This window comes from Pseudorca crassidens, chromosome 9, assembly GCF_039906515.1.
Source record: "Pseudorca crassidens isolate mPseCra1 chromosome 9, mPseCra1.hap1, whole genome shotgun sequence".
NCBI lineage: Eukaryota > Metazoa > Chordata > Mammalia > Artiodactyla > Delphinidae > Pseudorca > Pseudorca crassidens.
Window position 1 is genome coordinate 70,804,151 of NC_090304.1, and position 19,543 is coordinate 70,823,693.

At 45.7% G+C, this 19,543-nt stretch overlaps 1 protein-coding gene across 1 annotated transcript; it reads left to right on the forward strand.

Annotated features, from left to right (window-relative positions):
* The first annotated feature begins 17,406 nt into the window (after positions 1 to 17,406).
* IZUMO1R (IZUMO1 receptor, JUNO) lies at positions 17,407 to 19,506 on the forward strand. The gene is made up of 4 exons (XM_067751687.1): positions 17,407 to 17,544; positions 18,278 to 18,466; positions 18,905 to 19,040; positions 19,160 to 19,506. The coding sequence occupies exons 1-4, from the start codon at positions 17,407 to 17,409 to the stop codon at positions 19,504 to 19,506; spliced, it is 810 nt and encodes a 269-aa protein (XP_067607788.1).
* The last annotated feature ends 37 nt before the right edge of the window (positions 19,507 to 19,543 follow it).

Genomic DNA, 19,543 nt, shown 5'->3' on the forward strand with positions numbered 1-19,543 from the left:
ACTGGAGATCAGCATCCCAGCTCAGAAAGGTCTGGGCCCCAGATATATAGCAAAGACTCTGGAAATCCTGCTTTTTCCTCTTTTCTTCTCTGCTTTTGTGTTACTCTAGAGTTCCCAGGGACTGAAAAATGACTTTATATTGACAATATGATAACTTAAACACAGCATAGTGGTTGAGAAGACAGGCTTTATTACTTTTTAAAATTAATTTTTATTGACGTATAGTTGCTTTACAATGAATGTTGTGTTAGTTTCTGCTGTGCAGCAAAGTGAATCAGTTATACGTATACATATATCCACACTTTTTTAGATTTCCTTTCCATTTAGGTCACCACAGAGCATTGAGTTCCCTGTGCTATACAGTTGGTTCTCATTGGTTATCTATTTTATACATAGTAGTGTGTCTATGTCATTCCCAATCTCCCAATTCATCCCACCCCTCCTTCCCTCCTTGGTAACTGTAAGTTTGTTCTCTACATCTGTGACTCTATTTCTGCTTTGCAAATAAGTTCATCTGTACCATTTTTCTAGATTCCACATATAAGTGATATTATACAATATTTGTTTTTCTCTTTCTGACTTACTTCACAATCTCTAGGTCCATCCACCCCTCTGCAAATGGCACTATTTCATTCCTTTTTATGTGTGAGTAATATTCCATTGTATATATGTACCATATCATCTTTATCGATTCCTCTGTCAATGGACATTTAGGTTGCAAGCAGACGGGCTTTACATTTGGATAGAACTAGATTTGAATTTAGCACAATTTACCAGCTGTGTGACCTTGAGCTAGCTACTTTAATCTATCTTCTCATCCAAAGATGAAAATGATAGTATTCTATAGCACATGGTTTGCATCAGTTTGTTGCAAGTAAAGAAACCTGACTCAAGTGGCTTAAACAGAAAAAAATATAGTTTTTCTCACTTAACAAGAGCTCTGGAAGTGGTGACTAATTGTGTTGATTCAATATCTCAATAATATCTCCTTAATTCTTTTGGCCTTTCCTATATCCTTATTGCCTCATGCTTGCAAAATGGCTGCTGTGGCTCCAGATATCACATTTATATTCAAGGCAGCTACATCTTTCCTTCTAATAGAAGTCTTACCAGTAGTTCTTGTATTGGTCTTCCCTTTAGATCCTGTTAGCCAGAACCAGAACATATGGCAGCTCTTACAGCAAGGGAGCTGGGAAGTTGGAGAGTAGTGTTGTTTTTATTGGCTTAAACCAACCAGAATTCATATCCTAGTGCTGGGTACATTGTGGCTCAGCAAAAAAGTCAGGGTTTAGTTACCAAGTAAGAGGTAGGTATGGCTAAACGGTAGGTAACCGGTGGGGTTTGGTTTGACACAGTGTTGTAGTATTAAATTTAATAATGTTTGTAAAGTGCTTAACATAGTGCTGGACTCATAAGTAGTGTTTAATACATTATAGCCATTATTAATGAAACTTACAAATTGTCAGAGTTGGTTGGCCATGCCCTACATGTAGTTAAAGGTAGTACTTATAAAATTATAAAATTTATAGCAGAATTCAGCTCCACTGATTTCTGAGAGGGTCTCCCACCCCTATCAGCACAGGACTTAATCTCTTCCGTTCTCTCATGACACAAATATTTATTAAGTACCAACTTTGCGTCAGGTGCAAGATCAGGTACAAGTGACAAGCCTTCTCCCTGACGCCATGGGGTTCCCAGGCCTCAGAAATTTCTATGCCTTTTAGACCCACGTTCCCCCTGCTGAAACCCCAGGCCTGAGCTCCTGTAGACCCATGGATCTACCTATTTTTTCCACCAAATCAGAGACCAGAAGGATTGTTTTTTGTTTCTTTGGGGTTTTTTTGTGGTATGTGGGCCTCTCACTGTTGTGGCCTCTCCCGTTGCGGAGCACAGGCTCCGGACGCACAGGCTCAGCGGCCATGGCTCATGGGCTCATGGCTCATGGCTCATGGGCCTAGCCGCTCTGCGGCATGTGGGATCTTCCCGGACCACGTCCCCTGCATCGGCAGGCGGACTCTCAACCACTGTGCCACCAGGGAAGCCCCAGAAGGACTGTTTTAACATGAAGGATGGCACAGTAAACTGTGGCCAAGCCCACAACTTCGTTCTTAGATTTTGAGATCACCTGAATGTAAACGTGAACGAAGCAGACACATCCAAAGAGCTAGAAAGGAACTCTTCGCAAAACTCTCTCTTCTCAGGGGTACCAAGCCAAGAGTTCCCCAAGATTCTGTCATCATTACTGGCATCAAACGTTTGCCGAGCATGAGCTGTGTGCAAGCTGACCATCCTGTGTTGAACCCCAAGAACACTTTACATTTATCAGGTCTGTTTCAAAACATGTCCTCTTCTCAGCAGCAGTGAGGTGTCAAGGAGGCCCCTCTCTCCTCAATGTATTAATGAAGGTGTTAGGATCCAAAAAGAGAGCTGTTCAACATGCCAGGCCCTGTGTCAGGCATCTCATACACATTCTCTCATTTAATTGCTCATGCCCTGCCAGGTAGGTCATATTATCTCGAATTTGCAAGATGAGATACCTGAGGCCAGAGAGGGTACTTTACCCAAGGTCACACAGGGCTTCGATGGGAAAGCCACAGCTGGAACCCAAGCCTCCAATTTCCAATACCAAATACTGGCTCCTAGGCCCTGGGGTCCCTCATTCACACATTCTTTGGGATAAAGTACCTGTGATGAACTTTTTTATGCAGTCTGAGTAAAAGCTTTCTAGAGATAGACACTATTACTTAAGCTATGACTGTGGATTTCAATTGCCTACATTTTCTGTAAATGTATTTATAGAAATTACAAAATTGCCTAAGTGCCTGATTTGTGATACAATTATATTTTCCTTCCCTTCCCTTCTTCTTGCCAATACACACCATTATCACCATTTTGTGTTCCTTTTTGCCATGGGAGAGGAAGCTATTGGAAGTGGCGTTAAAACAAGCCTGACAACAGAATTGCAAAGAATCACTGAAGTGGTGTTAGCGTTAATCCCAAGAGGTATTAGGCGCTTCATCTTCCACTTTCCCCACAGGGAGAGACCCTGCAAGTACCAAGGACACATCAGGAAGAATATTGTGGAGAGAGAGGTAAAGAGAAAGGATGGAAATCATCAACAAACTGAACAATGGCCAATAGTCAAAATCCTGTCAGGTAAATATTAGGAGGAAGTGAAACAAAATACATCCTGAATTGGAGGGGGGGCAGACCCCTGTTTCCCTTCCCCTTGTTCCTGATGCAGAGATTACAAAACAGGAGTGTGACCTCCTTGGAGTTTGGGAGGCTCTGGAGGGTTATAGGAGCCAGTGAGGAGTGGAGAGAGGGAGGGGAAACAACTCACTGAGTACTTACTAAAGTTCTAGGCATTTAATAAGCTTTCATTTATAGAACTATTCAATAATCCTTCAAGGTTAATATAATCAACCAAATGCTATAGGTAAGGAAATTGAGGCTCATAGAAGTCTACCCATTTGCCCAATATTATGAGTAGTAGAAGTGGGATTCAGATCAGGTGTGTCTGACCCCAAGCCAGCTCTCTGAATTGCTATTATCTACAGACTCGTCTGTGCAGTTGATGGTTTGGATATAAGGGTAGGACCTGACATTGACCCCTCTCACTTTTAATTTTGTTGGGTTCAATGGGTCAAGGTAGTTTTTGATGGGGTTTGCCAGCCATGCGGTTAACTCTACATCCTAGGCTTGCACCATCTGCAAATTTTGTAAATAACAGTAAGTGCTATTAAACTAACATGGCAGCGAAGCGCTTGATAGTTGACACGACGCCTTGACATATGGTTGTTGACAACTCCTCCTCTTTCACCCCTTGTGCTAGGTTGTCCCTTCCTCCTTAGTGGCTGCAAGAAATAAGAAAATGTACTTGAGTATAACAATAGATTGTTGCAATTGCTGTAATCCAAATTCACTGTGTTCTGTGTTAAACTGAATTGTGGGTACCTACAGTTTGGTCTGACCAAATAGCACGCATGGCTTCCTTCCACTTCCAGTGCATTAGGAAGACTGAAGGGAAGCCTCTGTACCAGGTCACTCCTGAAAGATTTCTGAAATTCTACCTGCTTACTGTCTCATCCCACTGTACTGTATGTCAGTACCATATCAGAAAAGCAGGACTTCCTTTAGTCGATATAGAACAGAAATACCTAGCAGGTATGCTAACACTCTATAGCCTCACATGGAAATTCTCTCCATCATAAAACCCAGGTCTAAGAGTTCTTGCAAGAAAATTCAGTCCTGTTCCTTCTGAATAACCCGGTCTTTCTGTGACTGTCCTCCAGTCTTTCTGGAAAGCAGAGACACATGGCATCATCTTTGTTTCTTGCCAGGACAATGCCAAGACCTGCTGATAGCATCAGCTTTCTCTGTGACGGACAGGTGGATTCCTGCTGTCCTTCCTGGAGAAGAGAAGCAAAGGGGCAGACCTGTGGAGCACAGAGGACATTAGGCAGAATCACAAAGCCAAGAAAGCACAGCCACAAACTGAGAATCCTCCTTCTGGTGTGTGTGGGAGGAAGATGGTGGGTGCTGGACCGAGACCAACAGTATTCTTAACTTGAGAAAGACTAGAACACAGTAGACCTACGTGTTTGGGTCAAGTATGAGAAACTGGGCATCAAAGACTGTGGAAAGTTTGTTTCGTTCCATTCCTGATGATTCCCTTATTCGTTCACTTCTCATCTATTCATTTATTCACTTATTCTACAACCATGACGGCCTACCTACCATATTCCTAGAGAGAAGGCAGGGAAAGACCAGAGGATATGGATATAATCCCCCTGCTTCGTGGTGAGAGCTAAAGGGTTTACCTTCTAGATGCTTCCTTGCTGTTCCTCTCTCCTAAACACCCTGGCAATCGTCTGATTTTCTTATAATTTGTCTGAGCCTTACTCATCTGCTATCCAGAGCACCATGTAAAAAAGAATGATAATAACAGATAACATTGCTTGGTGCTTTTTATATGTCAGGTAATGTTCTAAACATTTTAAGTAAACATTTTAAGTAAATTATTTATATACCATAAGAGTGTGATGAGATAGGTACTATTAATATGCTCATTTCCCAATAAGAAAGCCAAGACATTGTGCAACGGTCATAGCACTAATATAAGGAGGAGCTGAGATCTGCAGGCAGCTCCTCCTTATATTAGTGAAGTATTTGACCTTAGAGAACATTTTAAATGTGTACAGTTTTCTTTGCTGACTTGAATGATATGATTTTAAACATCTTATAGAGAAAATTTTAAATGTATACAGTTTGCTGACTTGAATATGATTTTAAACATCTTATAGAGAAAATTTTAAATGTGTACAGTTTTCTTTGCTGACTTAAATGATATGATTTTAAACAGCTTATAGTTGTTGCTAGTGGAAACTTTTTTTTTTAGCGGTACGCAGACCTCTCACTGTTGTGGCCTCTCCCGTTGCGGAGCACAGGCTCCGGACGCGCAGGCCCAGCGGCCATGGCTCACGGGCCCAGCCGCTCCGCGGCATGTGGGATCCTCGCGGATCGGAACACGAACCCGTGTCCTCTCTCTCAGCAGGCGGACTCTCAACCACTGCGCCACGAGGGAAGCCCAGCGAAGCCCTCTAGTGGAAACTTTTGAAAGCCTGTTCAGTACTAACCTCAGTCGTTAATGGCCCCTCTTTTAAGAAGGCTGTGATTAGTCCTCCACCAGCACGGAAGCAGCAGAAGAGACGAAGGTAGAATCCTCTAATAACTGGGAGTTGCTGGAGACTCTGGGCAGAAAAGGGATTATGGAGAGCGAGGGCGCAGCAGATGCTGAGAGAGAAGCTGGGGTCAGCTGCTCTCGAGGAGATAATGAGTGTGTACTGGGGAAGTATAGGCTGAGAAAATGAGAAGACTGATAAACAGATGACTGCTGGCTGTGGCCAAGAGCAGGATTGGAGAACTGGTCTTAAGCTGAAGGTGAGAAGGAACAAAAAGAAAGCCTTTCAAAGCTGCACAGGTTTGAAAAACAAACAAACAAAAAGGCAGAGAATGAGAACATGTAGGTTTGTTTCTAAAGTGTATGTGTGCTAAATATGTTTTAAAATGGTTTCACTCTGAATGACATCATACTTTAAAGATCTGCATAAGAAGTGAAGGAGGAATATTCCATTGTATATATGTACCACATATTCTTTATCCATTCCTCTGTCAATGGACATTTAGGTTGCTTCCATGTCTTGGCTTTTGGAAATAGTGCTGCATGTATCTTTTTGGATTATGGTTTTCTCTGGATATATGCCCAGGAGTGGGATTGCTGGATCATATGGTAGTTCTATTTTTAGTTTTTTAAGGAACCTCCATACTGTTCTCCATAGTGGTTGTACCAATTTACATTCCCACCAACAGTGCAAGAGGGTTCCCTTTTCTCCACACCCTGTCCAGCATTTATTGTTTGTAGACTTTTTGATCATGGACATTCTGACTGGTGTGAGGTGACACCTCATTGTAGTTTTGATTTGCATTTCTCTGATAATTAGTGATATTGAGCATCTTTTCATGTGTTTTTTGGCCATCTGTATGTCTTCATTGGAGAAATGGCTATTTAGGTCTTCTGCCCATGTTTTGATTGGGTTGTTTGTTATTTTGATATAGAGTTGCATGAGCTGTTTGTATATTTTGGAAATTAATCCCTTGTTGGTCACTTCATTTGCAAATATTTTCTCCCATTCTGTGGGTTGTCTTTTCATTTTGTTTATGGTTTCCTTTGCAGTTCAGAAGCTTCTAAGTTTAATTAGGTCCCATTTGTTTATTTCTGTTTTTATTTTCATTACTCTAGGAAGTGGATCAAAAAAGATATTGCTGCAATTTATGTCAAAGAGTGTTCTGCCTATGTTTTCCTCTAAGAGTTTTATAGTATCTGGCCTTAAATTTAGATCTTTGATCCATTTTGAGTTTATTTTGGGGTATGGTGTTAGAGAATGTTCTAATTTCATTCTTTTACATGTAGCTGTCCAGTTTTCCCAGCACCACTTATTGAGGAGACTGTCTTTTCTCCACTGTATATTCTTGCCTCCTTTGTCATAGATTAATTGACCATAGGTGTGTGAGTTTATTTCTAAGCTTTCTATCCTGTTCCTTGATCTATATGTCTGTTTTTGTGCCAGTACCATACTGTTTTGATGACTGTAGCTTTGTAGTATATTCTGAAATCAGAGTATATGATTCCTCCAGCTCTGTTTTTCTTTCTCAGGATTCCTTTGGCTATTTGGGGTATTTTGTGTTTCCATATAAACTTTAAAGTTTTTTGTTCTAGTTCTGTGAAAAATGCCATTGGTAATTTGATAAGGATTGCATTGAATCTGTAGATTGCCTTGGGTAGTATAGTCATTCTGACAATATTGATTCTTCCAATCCAAGAACATGGTATATCCTTCCATCTCTTTTTGTCCTCTCCAATTTCTTTCATCAGTGTCTTATAGTTTTCAGAGTAGAGGCCTTTTGTCTCCTTAGGTAGGTTTATTCCTAGGTATTTTATTCTTTTTGATGCAATTGTAAATGGGATTGTTTCCTTAATTTCTCTTTCTGATCTTTCAGAAATTTAGGATGTTAATTGTAATCCCCAGGGTAACCACTAAGAAAATAAGTAAAGAATATACAAAAAAGAAATGAGGAGAAAATCAAAATGGCACCAAGAAAAAAATGAAAAAAAAAAAAGAATTTGTAGGTTCTCTCTCCAATTCTGCCAAAAGATGCAAGAATTGCCCTACATTGGAATTTGACACATAGTCCATGGGCAAAATGAAGGTTCTCTGAACAGAAATTCAGCCCACATAAGACTTTTAGCAAAAATGTAATTTAAATAAATGTGAAGCATTATCTAAATAATAGGTATGACGCAGGAGCTTGATATGGTCTGAGCACATTTTCCACTGTTGCTGCTGTGAAACTGATGTCTAGTGCTATGTGGCAGGCCAGCATTCCTCTAAGTGTGATTGACAGAACACTCGTGCCATGCTGTTAATGGCTACAATACACACAGGGCTGCTGTGGTCAAATATGTTTGGAAATGCCGGGTTAAATGGAGTTCAAGAAATGTCTTTACTACAGGACTCCTCAGAGTCTGTAAGACATTACGCATGTACACTGAGTCCTCAGGAAGTGGTGATAGCTTGAATATTTCCCAAACTCTTTGGTCGTGAAAAGAATCTCATGTGTTAGAGATTAGAGCTTCAGGGAACACCCTTTAGGGAATGGTGTAGGAAGGAGTTAAGCATAATACAGAGGTTTTCTATACCTCGCTTTCTTTATGACCATAGTTGGGGTTATTGATAGTATTTAGGATTGCTGTGTGATAACCTGAGTGACATACTTAGCTCAGTCCTGCCACATGGCAGGCACTCAATACTTTGCAGATTTTATTATAAGATTTAAGTGTCAAGGAATAAGTCAGTAGATTTTTTACCTGCTTAATGTAAAACAGGGGAGCACAAACTTAGAAGTTAGATAGACCAAGACTCAAATACGTGTTAATGGCTCACCACTGATTGTGGACTTTAATAAGTTCTACAAACTACCTTTATAACAACACCTAGATTAGTGTTTGATTGAATCCAAGAGACCAATAACTTGGACAAGCTGACATAGAAAACTGACCACCACAGTCCACTCTTGTCAACTTGGCACCTATACACAACTTAAATCATACTTAATCTCCAAGAAAGACAAAGTCATACTTTCACATGATACAACTATCCTATGTACAACCAAAAATATGCTAATCCATTCGCCAGAAAAGGCTGCAGATCCTTGAGTGGTGTTCACTCTTCTCCTTTGACATCCTGTGATATACATCTTACGTTAGATGATAAGGAGATAAGACCTTGAGCAACTCAATTAACCTCTCTGAGATCATCTGTAAAAGGGGTTTATAATACTTACGCATGGTTATTTGCTCATTCTTTCAGCAATCATTTGTATTAATCAATATAAACTACATAGTATACAGTATTGAACTAGACTAAATCGTTGTCCTTGACTAGCAGACAAGGCAATGAGATGAGGTCTATCAAGAGTTTGGTTACAGGACCTGGAACAGAGTGATGCTTGAGAAACCTCAATTGACTTCCCCTTCTTCTTGGAATGGGAATAACCACAGTCCATAGCCTCTCAGAATAACCACAGTCCATAGCCTGTGTCTTTTCACTCTACCCAAAGGGACCATTCATCCTACAGTAGAAACAGCCCCAGGAAACTTCTTCCAGATCCAAAGAAACCACCGTGCCAGGGAATTTGGAGAAGCTAAGAGAATTTCTACATTTCTGCAGGTGGGTGCAGTGTTTTATCTTTAAGGACAATACAGTGAGATGACTCAATGGCTCCTCTTAAGCCCCAGTATCCATGGCAACCAGACATTCCACAGGCTTTGATCAAAACAGAATCATCAACTCAAGTATGAGGAGACATTTAGTAAGCTAAAATCTAGTTTTGTAATATTTACAACCATTAACATTACCCAGAGAACTTAGTCTTAAGTAAACATAAAACATTCAACAGCTTCACATGTTATATCATATTGACTTATAATAGAGGTCATTGAAGAATCACAAAATATATTTTTCTAGCAATGGTAACTGCTTAATCGTTGCATTACCAGAAGGCAATATACCCATAGTCTTTTGGAAAACTGATTTTCCCCCTCTCTAGCATTTCATTTATAGGCACAAGGGCATAAAGAGTCAAATATTTGTCACCTTAAAACTATTTGCTTCCCACTGCTTTCTTTCTATAAACCACAAAACACATATGGACCTTCCAACCCTTCTATGTATTTTCTCAGACATCTTTAATGTAAGACAAAGACATAAAGGTTAAAACAATCTAGAAAGATGTATATTTTCTTTAATCTATGAAATATAAACTGATCCAATTCCATTCTTTACACATGAAATTGTGTACTAAGAGAGATTGTGCCTAAGAGAAAAACAATTTGCCGAGCCACATGGTTAATAGAGCTGCAGGGAGTCAGAAAGATGACAAGTTATCTAGTCAGAAGTGAGAGGTGAATGAGGGTGGAAAAACAACTTTTTTTTAAAGGGTGAAAATCCACAAGCCTGCACATCACATACACGTAACACTTATAACTGTGACCATCACAGTCACACTGAGGTTTCCCAGAATTTTTCCTGGTATGCTTCTTTGTAAAAATGAATCATATGAGAGAAGCTTTCTTACCAAAGAAAATCACTTGTTCATTTTACAAATTCCTACTGAGTGTCTACTGTGTACCAGGCACTGCAGTTACGGCTGTGACACTGCACTTACAGCAACAGTCTCTACTGGCTCAGGGACTTTAGTCTAACTGGAAACAAACACAGAAGCCAGCAGGCAATTCCACCAGAGTGCGGCGTCCTGATAGAGGTGACCCAAGGACTGTGAGAGCACCAGGAAGGACACCTAATCCAGACATGGGCCTCTCTGAATGTGGACCTCTCTAAATGGAGAAGGCATCAGCTAAGGGAAGGTATTAAGAGTGTGGAGGATGAGGGGGAGGTCCCAGCTGAACGGGGAAAGCATGTGTGCAGGCCTGGAGCAACAGTGATCACAGAATGTTGAAAGTATTAAAGATAGTTCCCTTTAGCTGGAGTTTGGGACCCTGTCTCTTTCTGTCACCGGGGAGGCTAGGATGATGGGTACAATTCAAAGGCTGATACCAGCTTCAGCTCACATCCCGTAGATGGTGGGATGGGGGAGATGGAAGGGGATGCAGTGACGCTAATAAGCAGCCATGCCTGGACAGGCGTGGACCACATGTATTATAACACACTGGACCGTGTGTATTATAACCACGCAAAATGGTCCCAGCCTAAAAGAAACATATGCAGGTGTGTTTCAATCCTCTGCGAGGAGCTACTGAGAGGTTTGTGCCTGTTCAAACATACTTTCAATTTTAAACATACTAGGCTGGCAGGATGGGACATTCCAAGGATGGGTGTTGAAAAGTAAACTACGAGGAAAGCACTGTCCATGGGCCCAGAAGAACTGGATGCTACAGACAGGTGCAGGCCCCTGTGGACTATCAGGCCTGGCACAGAGCTCTCACTCATTAACTCAGAGGCTCTCCTGTGCACCATAAACTGTGCTAGGGGCTAGTGACAGAAGGACAAGGTAAAGTCCTCACCCTCAGGGAACTCAGGACAAAATGGGGAGGCAAGCAAATCGGCAGAAGTTTATACTCCCTTGTAATAAATGCAATACTCAAAAGAAGTTCAGGGCTTCCCTGGTGGCGCAGTGGTTGAGAGTCCACCTGCCGATGCAGGGGACACGGGTTCGTGCCCTGGTCCGGGAAGATCCCACATGCCGCGTAGCGGCTGGGCCCGTGAGCCATGGCCGCTGAGCCTGCGCGTCCGGAGCCTGTGCTCCGCAACGGGAGAGGCCACAACAGTGAGAGGCCCGCGTACCGCAAAAAAAAAAAAGAAAAAAAGAAAAAGAAATGCAGTGTTTCTCCTACTCAAGTGCTCCTCATGTACTCAGCATGCATGTTTGACTGGGCACTCCGGGCCAGGCACTGTTCGCTCCTGTGAGCACTGCTGAGCCTGCCCCAAGCTGCTCGCAGCTAAGAGGCAGGCGCCAGCCCGCAGGCAGGTGTTCACAATGACAAGCGGTTAAGTGCTGTGTAAGACCCCAAGGGAACATCTCGCCTAGCCCTGGGGGACCACACAAACTTCCCTGAAGGGAAGCCATCCGTTCTGGGAGCCGAGGGGTGAGCAGGGGTAAAAGCCAGGCCGAGAAGACAAGTAAGAGAGCAGGACAATTACAGACCAGCAGGAGAAATGAATGCCCACAGTGCAGGTGAGAGAAAAGACAACAGACTGGGATGGAAAAGTAAATAGGGACCAGATTAACCAGGGTCCGTGTGCCATGTTAAGGATTTGGGGCTTATTTTAAGTCTTGAAGTGTCTTACACATGCGAGTATGATAACCATCTTTACCTTTTGAAAAGCTAATTCTGAAAGAAAGAAAAAAAAAAGCTGCAGACAAATGTTGAACTCTGGTTAACGATATGCATGCTTGAATTTTTTAGGAGGAAGTACACAGATGTCTGCCGTGCACTTCGAAATGCATGAAAAATAAGATGGGTGGATGACTAGAGGGCTGGATGGTTGGCTAGATGTGTGACAAAGAAAATAGAGTAAAATACGGGACACATAGTTTCTCGAGGCAGAAGCCCAACGTGTTCCCCTTTGCCTGGCAAAGCAATAAAGCTGTCCTTTTCTACTTCACCCAAAACTCTGTCTCCGGGATTTGATTTGGCACTGGTGTACAGAGAGGCTGAGCTTTTGGTAACAGTCCTGCCTCAGTTTGGAGAATTGACACCGAACTGGAAATATTTCTGAGTTCCAAGTCATAGATCTGAGTCTTTTATGATTAAAATCTCAATCCCTTGGTCTGCCATTTTGGTGTACTTCTACATCTTTTGGGGGGACACAATTTAACCCATGATATATACCTACAGAACAATGTTTTAAAAACCAACTGTCTGGTTTTGTGTAAATGACATTTGTGTCTTGAGATAAAGTTCCAATGACTGCATCACACACAGATTCAGAAACTACTGTATCCCAAATAAATTAGATAAAAGATAATATTCTCTTTAAAAAAATGTTGTAGGTGACTCAGAAAGTCACTCCAGGGCTTCCCTGGTGGTGCAGTGGTTGAGAATCTGCCTGCCGATGCAGGGGACACGGGTTCGTGTCCCAGTCTGGGAGGATCCCACATGCTGTGGAGCGGCTGGGCCCGTGAGCCATGGCCGCTGAGCCTGCGCGTCTGGAGCCTGTGCTCCGCGACGGGAGAGGCCACAACAGTGAGAGGCCCGCGTACCGCAAAAAAAAAAAAAAAAAAAAGTCAATCCATTTGATGATGACACTGTGTGATAGTTAATTTTATGTATCAACTCAGATGGGCCACAGGCTGCCCAGATTAAATGTTAATTCTGGGTGTGTCTGCAAGTGTGTTTCTGGATGAGATTAGCATTAGAATTTGTGAACTCAGTAAAATAGATTGCCCTCCCCAATGGGAGTGGGCATTATCCAGTCTATTGAGGGCCTAAATAGAACAAAAAGTGGAGGAAGGAGGAATGTGCTCCTTTTTTCTGCCTTACTGATTGAACTGGGACATCTCTTCCTGACCTCAGACTGAGATGTACTCCATTGATTCCCCTGGTTTTCAGGCTAAATTATACCACCTGCTTTCCTGGGTCTGCAGCTTGTAGATAGCAGATCATGGGACTTCTTGGCCTCAGTAACTGCACAAGGCAATTCCTCAAAATCTCTCTCTCTCTCTCTCTCTCTCTGTGTATATATATATATATATACACATATATATATAATATATACATATACACACACATACATTCTATTGATTCTGTTTTCTGGAGAACCCTAATACACACTGATATTAAAAATTCATTAAAAAAAGAAAGAAAATAGAGTAAAATGGTAATGGCAAAATCTAAGTGGTGGCTATATGGGAGTTTGTTGAAAAATTCTCTCAACTCTCTTTATGTTGAAAATTTTTTATAATAAAATCCTCAGATATTAGATCATTCTGGCTGCTGCTTGGATAAAGCTTCAGAAAGGGGCAACGGACTCCGTTAGGGGGTTGTTGGCAGTAATGGAGGCAAGAGATGGGCAAGGCCCAGATCCGAGGGAGAGAAACTGGGATTAAAGCATTGGAATTCAACAGGTGTTTAGAAAGTTAAATCAATCACTTTGGTAATGGGATGATGGACATAGAGGGAAGGAAGAGGTTGAGATAACAGCAGCCCCGTTTTACCTACCTTAGCTACAGACCAATTACAAGTTGAGACAAGGATGGTTTTGGGGTCTTTGGGGCGAGAGGAAGGAGTCATAACATCTACTAAGAACTCCAATTACCAATGTCCCCTCCGCTGGCCTCTGACCTCCGGTTCAGGAAAATTCCTAGCACTAGCTCTTTGCTTTCTGAGTCTGTTCTGGAAGTCTGTGGGCTTCAGCACTATGGGCGACCTGGGGTGTAGGGAGCAGAGCATTACTGCTGCCGGCCTTGTGCTGTGGTCCCAAATCAGAGGTTGGGGTGCTCCTTCGCTGCTCTGCCCTCCCCCGCCTCCCTCAGAACCCTCCAGACGCCACTCTAGCTCTGCTGTTGGCAACGTAAGTGTCCTATTTTGTTTAAGAACAAAATCGCTTGTGACCAGCAGGTTCAAACGGCTTCATCCGCGGCCAGCTTTGGTTTATCAGCCATCTGTCAGAAAGCAGATCTCTCTGGAAGACTCGATCACAATAAGGCAAAAATGAGTTTTCCTCAAGGGCCGCAAACTGCCTTTCTGGGAGCACAGGTGTCAGCCTGGCCCGAGAAGCAGCTCTGCGATCCCTCCCGTCCTCCCTCCCCTGGCACCTGCGCTGGCTATCATTTCAGCTCGTTTCCTACAGCCTTGTCCCAGCAACCGCCGGCACACTCCCCCTCGTCCTCCATCCCTCTGTGTGAAGGATGTTTACCAGAGGACCTGCTTTCCATTTCAGTAATTAGGGCTGCACCTCATTGCTGGATTCCTGTCCCCACCATGTCCACAGCCATCTGACGATTAATGTTAAACCCAAACTCTCTTACCTCGTCAAGACTTAGGGCCTCCTGGATATTTGTGATGCCTTGAACAAGACACTCACACCTGCTCTTCCCCTGGACGCTGCGGGGAGAGACCCGGCTTGCTTGGTACCAGACCCTAAAAAAGGAGGCTTCTGACTCTGTTTAAGGCAGGAATATGGGAGGCTGGGCTGTAATCATTTCTCTTCTCAGATAAAGCCCACACATGTCTCCCAACATACAATCTGATTATGGAATTTGACTTTTTTTGTTTTTTTTAAAAAGACTTGACTTGAGACCCAGACAGCATCTACCCTTTCAGTCCTAGAGGTCTTCCCCTCACCTGATCCTCATGCACCAGGTATGGAGTCATGGCTACTTGAGTTCAGATCCCAGCTCTGCCACTCCCCAGCTGAGCCTCAGTTTCCCCACAAGTAAAATGGGGGAGGGCGTTCACTCGGGGGGTCATTGTGAGGAGTAAGCCAGACCATATACTGAAGGCTCCAGCCCGGTGCCTGGGTCCTTCATGGTGCTCAGAACTCAGTGGCTGGGATGACCCAGGTGCGGCGAATGTAATTTTCCAGCACGATGATTAATTCATGTCTGCACATCACTTACGTAGCTGAACAGCGTGCTTTCTTCAATTACAAAATGCTTTTATTGTGCTTCAATTTCCTGTGTATTTTCCTGCTTCAATTTTCTGTGTATCAAGAAAACGCCAGTGACTTTGGCTACTTCTCTTTGGAGAGGGAAATTGTTACAAGAAACAAGCAAAAAAAAAATGGGCTCCTTTTCCAACATTTTCATCATCTTTGAGACTCTCCTAAGTGTCCTGGCCAAGTTTCCAGCCTCTCCTTAGCTGAGGGGGGTGCTCCTGTGAAGTTCGTCACTGCTGAGGACACTTGCAGAGTCTCTCACAGGACAGCGGCCTCTGCATGCTAACGGAGGCCATTTCCTGGGTTTGGAGGGACTTTTTTGGTTTTGTTTGCTTTGGCTTGGGACATACATTTAAATCCTTGGGTCCCTAAGGCCCCATTTCATCTCTGCATCACTGGGCTGCCCAGTCTCCACTCCAGCAGGAAGCCCAGCTCCTGTGGGCTGAGAGAAGATATCACCACCGTTACAACCCAGGTGGTCCATGGCAGGTAACTGAGCTGACGAAGGGGCAGGTAGAGCTTTGGAATGGGGCTGAGAGAGAAAGCCTTCGTAGGATAAAAGATAAGAATAAAAATCATTTAGATTTATCTTTGCCAGGCCTGATGCCAAGTCCTTTTCAGGAACTTTCTCTTTCTTTTCTTTTCCCCAACAGTCCCATCATAACAGCCCTTTCTACAGGTAGAGAAACGGACAGAGAGTTTAAGGCATTTTCTCAAGGTCGGCCAGCTAGTGAGCAGCAGAGCTGAGAGCAGAACTCAGTAGCTGACTAAAGAGCACAGGACCTTACCCTCTATGGGGTCTGTTTCTCTGGGAGAGCGAAACCCTCCTGACTGCCCACAGAAGGCCCCAACACGTGGGTAAGACGGATGCTGTTAACCGGAGCCACCTGGGACTCTGCTCCTGCACCTGGGCCCAGCAGGAACCGGAGGGGTAATAAATAGGCAGGATCATAGGCGTCTCCTCAGCCTCACAATCTCTGGAGGTGGGAGAGCGCCGCTCCGGCTTTGAAAGTGAGTATGAAGCAAATGCTAGAAGAGGCGGCATTTTCCTCTGTTTACCTGACACACCTGATTCTTTGAAATACTCCGTGGCCGCGGCCGTGCTGGAAACTGGAGCTGCAGGGAGAGAGCAGCTTTAGATTTAAGCTCAAAGATGGGCTCAGAAGGTGGAACTAGCGTCTCCCCCTCCGATGCTTGAGGCTCTCAACTTGAGCTGAGCCACAGGTTTTCAGGTTCATCCCGATGGGTCCACAGCCGGTTCCTGAGTGGCGTCGGGCCTGGGCTCCTGGGTGGGTGACGGCTGTGGGGGATCATGGGGTACTTGTTTTTTTTTCTCTTTCTACTCTCTCCCATTACAAGAACTACCCAGGGCAGAGTGGGAAACAGGGCACGACAAACGTCAAGGGAAAAACCAGCCTTCTCATTCCGGTAACGGGGACCAGCTTTGGATGTGGAAGACTCAAGGTGGCTCACGCCTGGGCATGCTCCCTGGCTGTGAGATGCCAGCAAGGCCACCGGGCGCCCGGCTGCCTCAGCCTTGGGCTCAGGCTGGGTTTGAGATGGGTTGAGGCTGGTGGAGGCGGACCACTGCTCCAGGGGAAAGGACTCTGGCCACAGGGAACTGGGGAGGAGGCCAGATGCTTGAGGAGCTGTGGGCCTTGTGTGGACCTTTCAGAGGGGCCGGAGTTAGCGTTAGGGTTGGCACTCTATGGGGTAAGGATTGCATTTGTCACACTACCCAGTCCCACTGTGCCTTCGGCCCCATGTAGAATCTGGTTACGGAGACTTTGTTCAGTTACTCAAGACCAAAGCTCTGAATTCGCAGCCCATATGTCACTGAGTTAGAAAGTCTGCCTCTGAGTGGAGAAGGGCCAGGGAAAGTTCCCCCAGGGCAAGCTGGAACCGTCCCACCCGTGACCCTCCTCCACCTTGGGGCTGATCTCTTCCCCTCCCTGGCCTCAGTTTCTGCATCTGTAGGTGGTTGGGGTGAGTGTCAGACCTCACTGGATAGTTTATGATGCTGCCTCAGATAAAGGTTCTAGAAGCAGCCAAAGTATCATGGTCGCCTGAGGGAGGCTTGAAGCCCATGCCTGCTCCCAGGGATGGCGGAGGGCGTGGAGCGAGGTGTCCTCTCCATCACAGGCGGAGCTCCTCTCTGCGGCAGGCCATGGGGTGTTGGTGGCAGCTCCTGCTGGGGCTGTGGGCAGTCCCACCCACGTGGGCTGGGCGCGAGCTGCTCAACGTCTGCATGAACGCCAAGCCCCACAAGCCAGCGCCCAGCCCGGAGGCCAAGCTCTACGAGGAGGTATGGAAGCCGGAACCGGCACGGGGTGCAGGGTGGGTGGAGGCTTCTTAGATCAGGGAAGGGACACAAAGGCCAAGACGGCTTCTGAATCCCTATCCATCTTGACTCGTTTGGTTCCCTAGGTTGGGTTTTGGCAAAGGCCACTGGAGTGGGGGGGCTAATTGCCAAATGATTTACTATTTTCATCCCTGAGCTGCACGGCCACTCAGGGAGCAGGGGCAGGTGATGATCCTGGAGACTCATAGGTATTCAGCCTAGATTCCAACAAGCAAGTTCCCCTCCTCTGCCCTCCCACCAGCAGGCCCAGGAAAAAAATAAGACTTAAGGGACTCCTCCCCAAGTCCCTAAAGGCAATTGACAGGGATGAGGGAGGAGGGGCATGGCTGGCATGTACCTATGAGCCCTTCTCAGCTGCAGGTGCCCTGCCCCAGTGCAACCCCACATTCCCCTGGGTCTTGGGGACAACCCTGCTACCGCCCCCCCAGGATCTGAGACCTTGAAAGCCCCATTCCTAGGGGGCTCACCGTCTGTTGCGCGGAGACCGGTGTGCAGGTGCCCTTTGGGTATGAATATTGACAATTTATCGGCATTCCTTCTATCCAGCGATCGCTGGCCTAAAGGCATCCCACTTGCCGGGTCCTCTTCTAGGGGACGTTTTTACCTTTCTGGCCCAGATACTCCTCAACCCTCTGCACCTACTCTCCATGCCTTTTGCCTCTTCATCCACCTTCAGTGCATCCCCTGGAAGGACAGCGCCTGCTGCACGGCCAACACGAGCTGGGAAGCCCACCTGGATGTGTCCCTGCTCTACAACTTCAGCTTGGTTCACTGCGGATTGATGATGCCGGACTGTCAGAAGCACTTCCTGCAGGCCATCTGCTTCTACGAGTGCTCCCCCAACCTGGGACCTTGGATCCGGCGGGTGGGAAGAAGTGGGCGGGGGTGGATGGGCAGGAGACATGTCCATCAATGCCCTGTTCATAAGAGCCTGAGCCACAGGGTGCTAGCAGGAACAGGAGGTGCTGTCCCCCCTACGGACAAGAGCAGAGTCAGAGGCCGCTGTGGGGGACACAGATGGAGAGGAAGTCACCTCTGGCCCTAGAGAATGGCATGCGTGGAGAGTGGTCACAGGAGAGCAGCAGGATGGAGGGACAGTTTGAGTCACATCTTCTGTTTGTAGGAACAGGGCTGTGTACAAACTATTTAACCCAGCCTCAGTATTCTCATTTGTAAAATAATATTTAGTGACGTCATAAGAGAATATGTTCCGACGGTACCTGACCCAAGTTCCATTGCAGCTATTGATAGTCCTCAAATGGGTGCTCGTATAATTCTCGTCTCTTGCTATGCCCGCACTCAGCTGGACCCGCGTGGGCAGGCGGAGCGGATTCTGGACGCGCCCCTGTGCCGGGAGGACTGTGAACAGTGGTGGGCTGACTGCCGCACATCCTACACCTGCAAATCCAACTGGCACGGAGGCTGGACCTGGAGTCGGGGTGAGTGATGCTAAGCAGGGCCCGGGAGGGCAGGCGCAAGCCCTCTGCTCCCCCGGGGCAAATGATGGGGATGTGAGGACAGGAGTGGGTAAGTTGTCCGTGCCTGGATCTCCCCTCAGGGAAGCCCCGCTGCCCTGCCAGGGCCCTCTGCCACCCTTTCCTGCATTACTTCCCCACCCCGGCTGACCTATGTGAGAAGATCTGGAGCAACTCCTTCAAGGCAAGCCCGGAGCATAGGACCAGCGGGCGGTGTCTGCAGAAGTGGTTCAAGCCTGCCGGGGGCAACCCCAATGTGGCTGTGGCCCGCCTCTTCGCCAGCCCTGCCTCGTCCTGGGGGCTCTCTGACACGCTCCTGGCTTTCTCTCTGTTCCTGCTGCTTCTTTCCCGAGAGCTGCTCCTCCTTGCACACACTCCTGTGCTCCCCCAGCTGTGGGCCAGGCCCGGCCACGGCAGCCTCCTTCCTTAGGACCTTCCTGAAACGAGCAGCACGGGCTGGGGGCTTG

Excerpts from the sequence above, each read along its gene's own strand:
- IZUMO1R (XM_067751687.1), top strand. The coding sequence starts at position 17,407 with ATGGGGTGTTGGTGGCAGCTCCTGCTGGGGCTGTGGGCAGTCCCACCC. Across the intron at positions 17,545-18,277 it reads AGGCCAAGCTCTACGAGGAG|TGCATCCCCTGGAAGGACAG; the intron begins GTATGGAAGCCG and ends ATCCACCTTCAG. Across the intron at positions 19,041-19,159 it reads AGGCTGGACCTGGAGTCGGG|GGAAGCCCCGCTGCCCTGCC; the intron begins GTGAGTGATGCT and ends ATCTCCCCTCAG.